This window comes from Danio rerio, chromosome 18 (assembly GCF_049306965.1).
Source record: "Danio rerio strain Tuebingen ecotype United States chromosome 18, GRCz12tu, whole genome shotgun sequence".
In the NCBI taxonomy this organism is placed as follows: Eukaryota; Metazoa; Chordata; class Actinopteri; order Cypriniformes; family Danionidae; genus Danio; species Danio rerio.
The window spans coordinates 16,486,068-16,498,789 of record NC_133193.1 but is presented as its reverse complement, the minus strand read 5'-3'; the positions used below and the strand labels follow the sequence as shown (position 1 = coordinate 16,498,789).

At 35.3% G+C, this 12,722-nt stretch overlaps 1 protein-coding gene across 1 annotated transcript; it reads right to left on the bottom strand.

Moving 5' to 3' along the window:
- Positions 1–4,382: 4,382 nt before the first annotated feature.
- zgc:153031 lies at positions 4,383–12,016 on the bottom strand. Its single transcript, NM_001044830.3, is given in 6 exon segments — positions 4,383–5,498; positions 7,632–7,747; positions 7,833–7,959; positions 10,360–10,465; positions 10,567–10,616; positions 11,816–12,016. Coding segments are annotated over 6 exon segments (588 nt in total). The 5' UTR covers positions 11,923–12,016; the 3' UTR covers positions 4,383–5,416.
- Between the last annotated feature and the right edge of the window lie 706 nt (positions 12,017–12,722).

Sequence of the window (12,722 nt, the reverse complement as noted above, 5' to 3'; positions counted from 1 at the left end):
GTTGACACGATGCTCAATTGATACTAATGCGCCCAAAGTGTACCAAGAATAAATCCCCCACACCATTAAACAACCACCACCAACCTGAAACATAGATACAAGGCAGGATGGATCCATGCTTTCATGGTGTTCATGCCAAATTCTGACCCTACCATCTGAAAGTCGCAGCAGAAATGGAGACTCATCAGACCTGGCAAGGTTTTTCTGATCTATTGACCAATTTTGGTGAGCCTGTGTGAATTGTAGCCTCGGTTTCCTGTTCTTGGCTGACAAGAGTGGCTCCCGGTGTGGTCTTCTGCTACTATAGCCCATCCGCTTCAAGGTTGGACATGTTACATGTTGTGCATTCAGAGACGCTCTTCTGAATCTCGGTAGCAACGAGTGTTTATTTGAGTTACTGTTGCCTTTCTATCAGCTGGAACCAGTCTGGCCATTCTCCTTTGACCTCTGGCATCAACAAGGCATTTGCGCCCCCAGAACTGCCGCTCACTAGATAATTTCTCTTTTTCAGACCATGCTCTGTAAACCCTAGATATGGTTGGGCTTGAAAATCCCAGTAGAGCAACAATTTCTGAAATACTCAGACCAGCCTGTCTGGCAACAACAACCATGCCACGTCACTTAAATCACATTTCTTCCCCATTCTGATGCTCAGTTTAAACTGCAGCAGATCGTCTAGATCAGTGGTTCTCAAACTTTTTTCACCAAGTACCACCTTAGAAAAAAATTGTCTCTCCAAGTACCACCTTACGACGCTATTTTTTAACCAGTATTAAAAAAATAGCGTCATAGGCCTAATTAAGCAGCTACAGGTGTGCACGGTTTAAAAACGATGCAGATTAATTCCTATTATTAAGAATATGTATTATTATCATTCACTTTAAACATTTGAAATAGTCTGAACATTAACTGTGCTTGCAGATTAAAAAAAAAAGTTTTTGTTAAAATGTGCTTTTAAAAGTTCATTAAAAATGGCGCTGTTCTTAAAAAGTAAAAAGAAAACTGCTGTACTTAAATCTAAAGCATTCATTGTAGCCTATTCATCAAAAGCTGGAGATGTTGCTTTTACCTTATAAATATAGGCTATATGTCACATTCCTACACTTTCAGACAAATCTTGAAATATATGTTAAATGTACATGACAGGGTTCATACAGGCACAGCCTAATGAAAATCAATTCCAGCACCTATATTTTTTTTCAAGACTGACATGTATTGAAGACCTGAAAAGTATTCTCAGCAACCCATAAAACATTGCATAGGAATAGATACAAATAAAAAACATAAAAAATAATATTTATTAATCATATATTAATAATATAATAAACCTGCACTAAATGCTTGTGAAATCTTTTTTGTACTAAAGAAAAATACTATTACACTGCTAAAATAACACAAATTTTAGTAAATAATATTAATATTAGGTAAAAGTACAAAGTACTCTTTTAAAAAGTACTAGTTGGTTACTTTTGAAAAAATAAATCTGATTTTCATTATGAAATCACTTTTTTACGTGGAAACCTGATTGAATGGTTTAATTGCTTAAATCCCAAAGCTACATGTATAGGAACTTGCCCTAACAAAGGAAGTACGGTCGATTTTTCCTTTCATGACAATTAATCTTTTTCAATAGCACTGGTAAAACTACCACATAATCTTTAAGGCCATAGAGACACTTTTTGCCCATTTTTTAAACGATATTTACAAGCTTTGAAAGGTTTAATTGAAGTATATGGTAAAAATATTTAATTTAGCCTTTATTTACATATTTTACACTATTTTTCTTTACAATATGGCAAATTTGTTTCTTAAAAAGCTGTACATCACATGTAGATTTTATTTTACATTTAACCTAATCTAAAATAGAAACTTAAAAAAAAATACAAGTACAGTCAGTAAAAAAAAAATTAATAAAACAAATGACTTCATTTTACTTGAGGTATTTGAAATATGACAACACTACATTTATCAAAGCAGTGCTTTAAGAGCCTTATTGTTAATTTTGATAAATAAACAATAAGTAACAACGGATTGCTTTGACCTGTAATGCTTTAAGACAGATCAGAATACAGCTAAATGTGTAAATCACACAAATACCTCATCCAGAAACATTTCCAGCATAATTCTTTTGTCGTAAAGAAAAAAAATAAAAAAATTCCACCTTTGCTAAAAGTAAGTTTCACATCACAACACTTAAGAAGACCATTAGCATTGTCATCGATCATGTATCAATCTATTTCTAAATACTTAATAACTTTGAATACTTTTGACTAAATTTAGTCAAGGAGCAAAGATAAATAATGTCTACTTTAATAGTGGAAAGATCGCGATTGTATTCAATCTGAGCACACGGGCGATCCTGAGAGGACTTGCAGTTCATTTGAAAAAAAAAAGCCTATTTAAAAGCTCACATATCTGTTTTAGCGATTTGCGTAAATGAATGCGCTGTCGTGTTAAAATAAAGCACTCGCCACATTTGTAGAAATGAGTTATTGCGCAATACCTCCATTCCCGCTCCACCATTCAGACTGTGTTTAGAGGAGTGACAGGTCAGAGGCGAGAGACTGGCTGACGGAGAGCGAAACGTGTTTGTAGATCATTAAAAAGGCAGGAAATATGTCCGCGGTTTAATTACTCTGCTAGACATCTCTATAGTGAAAACATCCGAGAAGCATTAATCCAACAAAACATTTGTTTTTAAGTTGTTTTTTCTGTCTCTGCAACACAGAAAGCATTTGTCCCGCCCTTACGTTTTACGCAACTAGACAAGGTCGACTGTGATTGGCCATTTTTCATGTCAGTCAAATCACGCTTCAGAATCAATTCTTAAACTTCGGGAAATGATTTATAACAGCTTATGACACAATGCACTAAAATAAACATTCTAAGCACAGCGTTGTGATCGTACGCTTCATAAAACAGCCAATGCTGATCACATCGATGTTATATTACGCATTAAAGGATTAAAAGTGTTAATTGTTTCTTTCATTGTTCAGCGGTTCCTCCGCGTACCACTAGGAGGAACCACAGTTTGAGAACCACTGGTCTAGATCATGTCCACATGCATAAATGCATTGAGTTGCTGCTATGTGATAGGCTGATGAGAAATTTGCGTTAACAAGCACTTGAAGAGGTGTACCCAATAAAGTGGCCAGTGAGTATATGAGTATATATATATATATATATATATATATATATATATATATATATATATATATATATATATATATATATATATATTCCCCTAACATAAAAATTTGGGCTATTTTTTTGGACTGTTATTTTGTTAGATTAGCTCCCGATTTGTCTTCAGTATTGATTAATGCATATGTAATAATATTGTAACATGCGATACAGAAAATATTCATTTAAAAGAGATTTGTGAGGGTTGTACTCATATATGATCCTTGATAGATAGATAGATAGATAGATAGATAGATAGATAGATAGATAGATAGATAGATAAACAGATAGATAAACAGTAAGATGTTTGCAGTAACAAATAACGGTAACATTTTATTTTGATGGTCCATTTGAGTATTAGCAGACTGTCTGCTTAATATCTGTTGATACTTCTCCTTCAACACACATGTAAATGACTATAAGAAACTTTGCAAGAACATGTCAACTTACACCAACCCTAACCCCAACCTAACAGTTTACTTATAATCTAATGAGAATTAGTTGGCTTGTACATGTTAAAAATTAAAGTGTGACCCAAATAACTAATATAAATATATTATAAAAGGCAATATAATAACTAATATATCCTATTTGAAAAAGGATAAAATGCCTACATTAATATCTCTTTTTTTGTTATTTATAATAATAATAGTGATTTGGGGGTATAATTTGTGATTGCTAACATATTTTGCATTTATCTGTTCAAAAGTAAAGTAAAAAAATGTTTTATTCTTATCGTGATCAATGTTTTCTCATAAGAACAGAATTTATTTAGCATGTATTGTATTTTTTATATTTATTATTAATATAAATTCTGTAGTACTGTCACTTTTAAATCTTTTATATAGAGTAAATCCTGTATTATAGTGTGAACTCATTTTACAAACTCAGAACTTTTGAACATGACTGTATGCAATCGATTAGCAAAACAATGTCTGCCCTTTGCTTTTGCTTTGATGCTGTAAGATAGCGCCAAGCATAAATTCACAATGTTTCAAACAGCGCATTTGGACCAAACTCGTGATTAGTAAGCCCAATGCAGTAAATCCATCATAAACACCCCTACAGGCCGATTTCAGCATCACAGCCAGTCTTCATCCAAGCTACTGCCTCCATCTAGTGGGGAAAGCCACTCGCTGTCACAATGTGTACCACACATTTGCTCACACATTTATCCAATAGACATACAGTATTGCTCATTTTAGCTGTCACAAATGTTAAATGTTTAATTTATGATGATTGTTAATATAGCATCAAGCAGTATCATAATTAACAAAAGAAAATGATAAGTGTGTATACAATGATACATGTTAAACACACAAAACACACACACACACACATACAAAAGCTGAATACTACATTAAGGCAGCGAGTTGAAACAGCAGATGGTTTGTATATGTGTGTGTGGACCTCTTCATCTGCTTTAAATCGTCATCATCACGCTCGTGTCAGTGCTGACCGTCAGATGAGTAACAGTAGATCTGATTAGTCAGACAGTAGCGCGTGTTATCTTGAGAGAAGGGTTGCTCATCACTGGCACCACTGTCTGAGTCCTCCTCATGTTCCACATTGTGTCACTTCTTATGTAAGAACTGAGCTCGGTAGCAGGAAAGTGTTCTCCATATGGGTTTTTATGAAGAACTCGCTGCTTTTCAGATGTTAATGGTGATGAAGCACCACAGAATGCAGCCATGTACATTCTTATTGAATAAATGTGCACAGAAAATCTAACAATGACTTTCATGGTGATGCCATACTACGTCTGGTTTCTAGTCCAAATATCTTAAAAGGCTTAAATCGAGAGGCATTTTATAGATAAGCAAAATTAAATGTCTTGTTTTACGAAATAATGTCAAAATTAAGTGAGTTTTTTTTCCATAAACAAGCAAAATAATCTTGTCAAAAAGAGAAACAAGATTATTTTGCCTACCCATATATGAGTTTTGTGGTGGAAATGGGCTTATGTGAGTATCATGTTGAAAGCTGCATTCTCTAGTCATTTTAGACTAAATGAAGTAAGTGCTTATGCCAATCCCAAAAGCCGACAGTGTGCCACTGAAGCTCCTAAGACAGCTTTTGAGATAAAGTGTTTTGTGCAATACTGCTAGATTCTTCTTAGCCAATATACTTGAACTGTATTAAAATCAGTAAAATATGATTGAATGGTATTCAAAAGTGTAAAAACCTTGATCAAATCCTGCATCATGTTTGACTCTCTTGTGTTCTTGCAGAATCAGTTTTTAATCTTCTTGAAGACTTGAAATTGAAACTTAATCCCATTTTCCTCAATAATTTCATCGGGTACTCCGGGAAAGCTTATATAGAAAAACAAACAAACAAACAAAAGTCAATAAATCCATTCATGTCTAAAATGACATTAAAATGCAATTCAGTGGTGGACACTACTGAGCAGGGCCGGAGTGGGACTCCTTTTTAGCTCTGGAGTTTCAAACCTTAGACCGGCCCACCTCAGTCGACGACTGACAATATTAAAATAACGTAATTTCCAATTAAGTTTCAAATGACACAGCTGCTTTAGAACTTCAAATGTTTTTCATAAATATGAGAACATTAATTCTTTATAGATATCCAGTCCTTTGTAACAGTCGTCACACACACACACAAAAAATGTATTCCTACATAAGTAACCCAAACAGTATTTTATGTCTTAACACTGAAAAAAACATATTTTACTCTGGTGAGATTCGAACTCCGGTCGGCCGCGTCAATGCGTAACGTGCTAACCTCTAGACCATGGTGGCTCTGTGAAGAAATGTAAAGTTATCTGCCCCTATTGATGTCTACTCTTGGTTTTACCCTACTCTTCTTCTCCTCATTTTAGATTTCTGATCAAGTTATGTTAAGATTAAAAGTTAAGATTTATTAATGTAGTTAATCATCTGATTTTCATTGAGCAGGTGTAATATTCATTAATATTAATTAATATTCACTAAGGAGCCGCTGTTTGGGGTGGAATGGGGTGCAGCCCGCAGGTTAATGATGATCATCATTAACCTGCGGACTGCATTTAGCTCACGGGGCTGCGAGAAAATAAATAAAAAAGAGCGGAGCTGCGGCAAAATAATGATTAAAAAGAGTGAGGTTATAGTCAAATAAACAAATACATTTAAAAAGTGCAACTGCTGAGAGTGCAAGCAGCTAGGGACACTGGCCCTCGCGGCCAAAAAACGGACCGGCCCACCGGGAATTCTCCCGGTTCTCCCGATTAGCCAATCCGGGCCTGCTACTGAGTATTTTTACTTCACTACATAGTCATAGAACATGTTTCAAGTACTTTATTGCTGTATGTTTATCTTAGGAAGCTTTTACTTCACTCCAAAATAAAATCTTATTTTCATTTTATTACATTTTCTGAGTGAAGCCAAGTAAAAAGTTATTATGATGAGGAGAAATTATCACCTGCTCAGAGACCAGATAATGTTTAATTCATGAAAGAGCGGAATTTCATTTATTCATTTATTTTCCTTCGGCTTAGTCCATTTATTAATCTGGGGTTGCCACAGCGGAATGAACCGACAACTTATTTAGCATATTATTTACACAGCGGATGTTCATTCATTCATTTTCGTTTCGGCTTAGTCCCTTTATTAATCTGGGGTTGCCACAGTGGAATGAACCACCAACTTATCCAGCATATGTTTTACGCAGCGGATGCAATAGTATCTGGATGCAGGCTTTATGATGCAAGCTGAGATTGCATCACCTAGTGATGCAATGTCAGACTCAATGGAGTGAGTGACGTCACTGTAACGGTTAGGTGAGCGCATTAAAAAAGCATTGGATGCAGCTCAGAATGCACTGCACCAGGTCTGCATCCAGACCCCTCTCAGCGCATGCCCTTCCAGCTGCAACCCATCTCTGGGAAACATCCATACACACTTATTCACACTCATACACTATAGTCAATTTAGTCTACCCAATTCACCTGTACTGAATGTCTTTGGACTGTGGGGGAAACCAGAGCACCCGGAGAAAACCCATGCCAACACTGGAAGAACATGCGAACTCCATCTAAATGATTCAATGATTCAAATGATCTCTTCAGAGTGAGTTTTGAATAAATGATTCACTGATTCAAATGATCTGTTCAGAATGAGTGTCCAGTAAATGATTCACTGATTCAAATTAAATCGTCCCTTCACAGCGAGACTCTAGGACACCATTCACTGATTCAAATGATCTGTTCAGAATGAGTATTCAGTAAATCCTGCACTGATTCAGCAGTGAAAACTCTTTTTATTCTTCCTTTCTCTCTTTAAGATGTAACTTTATTACATTGTTATTTATGTTTGTTTGTTAATATATGTCTATGCCATTTTTAATTTACTCTTATTTGTCTCTATGTTTAGACAGATTTACTTGTGAGCCTACCTTCATCCACCACTGCATGAGATGCATAAAATGAAGTAGTCAGAGGATAATCCTACCTTTTTTGTTTCCTGAAAATGTTGGGGTCAAACTCTGGGAAAAAGACGTCACATTCAAAGTTGGCCATGATGTTGGTCAGATAGATGAGATCACACCAGGGATGCTCTAGACTTTCCTAAATAATATGGTCACGATATAAAATGAAGTACAGTGTTTGTTAATACCTATAAATGTCACAAACGATGAATCAGGAGTCTCACCTTATAGACTTCAGTGCCTCCTAAGATCCAGATGACCTCCACAGTGTGACATAAAGGAGGTTCAGAAACCAGGCGAATTATTGAGTCAAAGTCCTTACACAGATAGTGGGCATGCGGAGGCACTGAACTGAAGAGATACAGTTAAAGACAATGATTAGTCCTCCTGGGAGTTTTTTTTAATTCAAATATTTGTGCAATGTTTTAACAAGCAAGTTTTTTTTAGGTATATATGTATATATATATATATATATATATATATATATATATATATATATATATATATATATATATATATATATATATATTAAGGGTGTCACGATCCACCAAATCCTTGATTCGATTACATTTTCGATTCTAAAGGCACGATTCGATTATGAATAATTAATTAATTAATGACCAATTAATTATTTGTAGCCTACCGTTTAAACTACCTGACCTGCATGGTCTTTGTTTTACCCATAAACAAATCATACAGTAAATGAATAAAGGCAAGATACACACATAATTACCACCTGTCAATCACTTTTTCTGTGGGACTCGGGAATAGGCAGTGATCTGTGTCATTATAATGGCGTCGGTAAAAAAGACGCACAACCAACAGAAACCAGCCAACAGTATCTGAGGTGTTCGCTAAAATGACTAAGTACAAGTGAGTGAAAGATTGAAGCAGTCCTCTGACTGCCTGGACCTGCTGTCTCGAGCGCAATACAGTGTGTGTGCGTCTGTGTGGTCACGTGATGTGCATTTTCAGAGGTAGAGAGGAAGGAGGGCTGCTCAGAAATGCTACACACCACTGTGGATGTCAAATCGTTGTCGTTCTAAAATGTCATTTAAAAACAAAGACAGTGTAAACAGGGCCTGAGTGTGTACTTTTCGCGAGCGGATTTGCAACGTGGGCGGTTGGAGGATCGCGATGCTGGTGTTGTCTATCAGACGAACCATACGTAATACGTACATAGCAGAGCTTGCAAAACTGTGTTTTTTTTGTCGACAACACGAACGTTGTCAACATAACTCACTGGAAATCCAAAATGCTTACACACCGGCGACTTCATTGAAAGAGGAGAGGGTTTAAGTTCTCTCGACGGGTCTCCTGCTTCTGCAGTTTAACAAGCACTTCAACAAGCCTGTTTTTTTCCCGCTTTGCAAGCCAAGCTGACGTGACATGGGGGCGTGGCAGCAAAGACGATTCTATTTTTTGATTTGATAATCGAAATTGAGCATAAATTTCGATCGATTCCTAATATATATATATATATATATATATATATATATATATATATATATATATATATATATATATATATATATATAAATATATACTACCAGTCAAAAGTTTGGAGTAATTTTGTTTTAAATATTATGTGATTCTGTTCATCAAGGCAGCATTTATTAAATGTAAAAAAAATTCATTGTTAAATGTTTATAAAAAAAAATGTAAATATATCTGCTTTCTTATTGTGTGTAGTTTGAAATGAAATTATTACTCCAGTCATTATTGCTTTTATCACTATTAAAGTGATTTGTGAAGGATCATGTGACTGGGAAGACTGGAATAATGAAACTGAAAATTCATCTTTAAAATCACTGGAATAAATGAAATATTAAATGATAAACTACTTTTAAACAGTTTAGAGCAATAACATTTCACAATTTTACCATTTGTACTGTAGTTATGATTAAATAAATGCAGCCTTTCCCAGTGATGGGTTGCAGCTGGAAGGGCATCCGCTGCGTAAAACAAATGCTGGATAAGTTGGCAGTTCATTCCGCTGTGGCAACCCCAGGTTAATAAGGGGACTAAGCCAAAAAGTAAATGAATGGAGTGAATGAATAAATAAATACAGCCTTGGTGAGCAGGATAAGCTTATTTTAAACTTTTATATAAACTTTATATATGTATTTTCCTTCAACTTCCCATCAGGAGTCGCCACAGCCTAATGAACCACCAACTTATCCTGCATATGTTTTACACAGCGGATGCCCATCCAGCTGCAACCCAGTACTGGGAAACATCCATAAACACTCATTCACACACGTACACTATAGCCAATTGTAGTTAATCCAATTCACCTATACAGCATGTCTTTGGGGGAAACCGCAGCACCTGGAGGAAACCCACATGAACACAAGGAGAACACGCAAACAGAAATGCCAACTGAACCAGTCAGAACTCAAACCAGCGACATTCTTGCTGTGAGGCGACAGTGCTAACCACTGAGCCACCATGTCGCCCATTCCTGTTTAAAATTTTAATTTCAGCATCATTACTGCATGCATGACCCTTCAGAAATCATATGATGATCTGATGCAGAAACACTTATAAATTTTATGCAATTTCAAAAATATGTGGCATTTTTCAAGCTTATTTGATGAACTAAAAGATCTAAAGAGCAGTGTTTTATATAAAGCCTTTGTAACATAATAATTTTCACATTAATTAATTTATCACATACTCACTGAATACAAGTACCAATGTCTTTTCAAACAAACAAACAAATAAATAAATGAATGAATGGATGCTTACATCATTTTTCTGCTCAATACCAAATTTATGCAATTTGCCAAAGGAAAAACCGTCTCAGGACAGGAGAACCAGCAGATTCGGCCCCAGACAATCAGATTCTTCTTCCCTGATGTGCACCGGAAAAAAACCCTCAATTATTTTATTACTAAAATTAAATATTAAGATATGCTCTTTAATATACATCAAAACAAATTTAAAACCACTTACCGGGTGCCGACACGGCTGTTATTGTATCCAGTAAGAACTGAAATTCTTTTCTGCATTTAAACACATTAGACACAGATTGTGTAGTTTATGTATTTAGCACCGTACAACTTTAATAACTGCATAGTGTGCAAAATGCAATTTGAGCTGCATGACAAAAATCTTTGATGTGTTAATGGCGTGCCTAAATCAGCTTAATGTATTGATCCTATTTTTAATTTGTATGGATGAGCAGCTTTATGACAACATCATATTCTCTTCCAGAAAGATAAAGCAAATTCCTGTTGCCTATAACCCATATGCTATCGGACTGCACGTGCTGTTATCTCTTATCTCAATGGGCTGGCAGAGGGGGGCTCGACGTTTCCACAATTCACAAACCTGCTGACGCTCAGTTTGAGTTTTAAAGGTCAATGGCACATTCCAGCAATAGGATACAAAACTGGGGCAAAATAAATACTATTAATAAAAATATTAATAACAAATGACAAAAAAAGTACAAAACAGACTCAAAATATGCTATTGTGATCCTATGTGGATAACAAGACTATACAAACTGTTATTTTAAAGTTTGATATAACTTAATATTAGTAAAAACCCTGTTTTGTGTGATTGTGTTTAAGTTTTTTATGCAAATCCTGCCAAACATTGATAATATCCATACATATACACAAATACAAAATACATAATTTAATTTACAGAATTGTACACAATTGTACAACAACTTGTTACTTGGATTTTAAGTCCAAAAGGTCAAGAACTGAAGCAAGTCCTTATGCAAGTTTGCCTTGGTTTTATTGTACTAAACGCTTTGATTGATTATCATTTGTATAACCACAGTTTTACTACAAACTTGATGTTACATATCCATGGTGGACAATGTAGCAAAACTATAAATAATTTGTTATTACCACAAAACATGTTTTTTTTCTATTTTAGGTTTCTTTGAAGTTATTTTCGGAAGAAAGACAGGTAAGGTGATGCTTTTAGTGATTTAATAATCGTAAAACGTGCTGCTTTGCATGCTAGCCTAGCGTCATACTATACTGTATACCTAGCATACCGTAACTAAACCTGAAATTTATTCTATCTAAAAAAAGAAATATAGATGTTCAAGGCCGATTTATTTCGACAAATTGTTTGTCAGACGCTTGTATATGTGTCGAATTAATAAGTCATTGTACCCCCCAACATAATTTTCACCATACATAAGCATTGGCTAATCTGAATGAACACGGTAACTATTTCTTACGGAAGACACCAGGGAATCTGTCCGTCCTTCCCGATGCCCATATCCCTGCAGGCAGCTGCGATGAGCCGGATTGGCTTGCGCATCTCCTCCCCCTCGATGTTCATCATTTAGGTCTTTTCACCAACAGAGCGTTATCTGGTTTATTTAATAAACTACCGTCGTCCTGTAGGATTTGGATAAAGTGTTCGCATCTCTCTCGTCCTCAAACACAGACAGATTATGGAGCTTTTAAAACATCTGCTTGGGTCAACATGTGACATCCAATGGGAGTGGCGGTCTCAAATTAATAATGAACCAGACAAAAAAGAAAACAAACAAAAAGCTAATATGTCAGTTTCACTAGCTTATTTTTTTGCAAATAAAATTAAGTTGTTCACGATTATTTGGTGTCACATGGATTATTAACCATATAAATATGCCATTTTGAAAATGCTTTCAGCCTAATCTATCTATATGGATTTATTAGCCAATAGTCTTTAGTGGTGAGTACAGAGTGATCAAAAAGCAGCAGTATATGCACATGTTCAATGCTATGTAATAGTAATAATAATAATTTATGATATTTAAATGCTAATACAATAAAATTAATGCACTTCTTTTTCACTTTCTGTGCATTATAGAATCTTGAAATGTTAAAATAAGAAATAATGTATACTCAACGGCCACTTTATTAGGTAGACCTGAGCAACTGCTCCCTAACGCAAATTTCTAATCAGCCAACATGGTAGCAACTTAATGCATTTGGGCATTTATACATGGTCATTACGATCTGCTGCAGTTCAAACAGTTACAACCGAGGTATGCAGAAAAGCATCTCTCAATGCACAATACATCGAAACTTGAGGCAGATGGGCTACAGCAGCAAAAGACCACATGGAGTGCCACTCCTGTCAGCTAAGAACAGGAA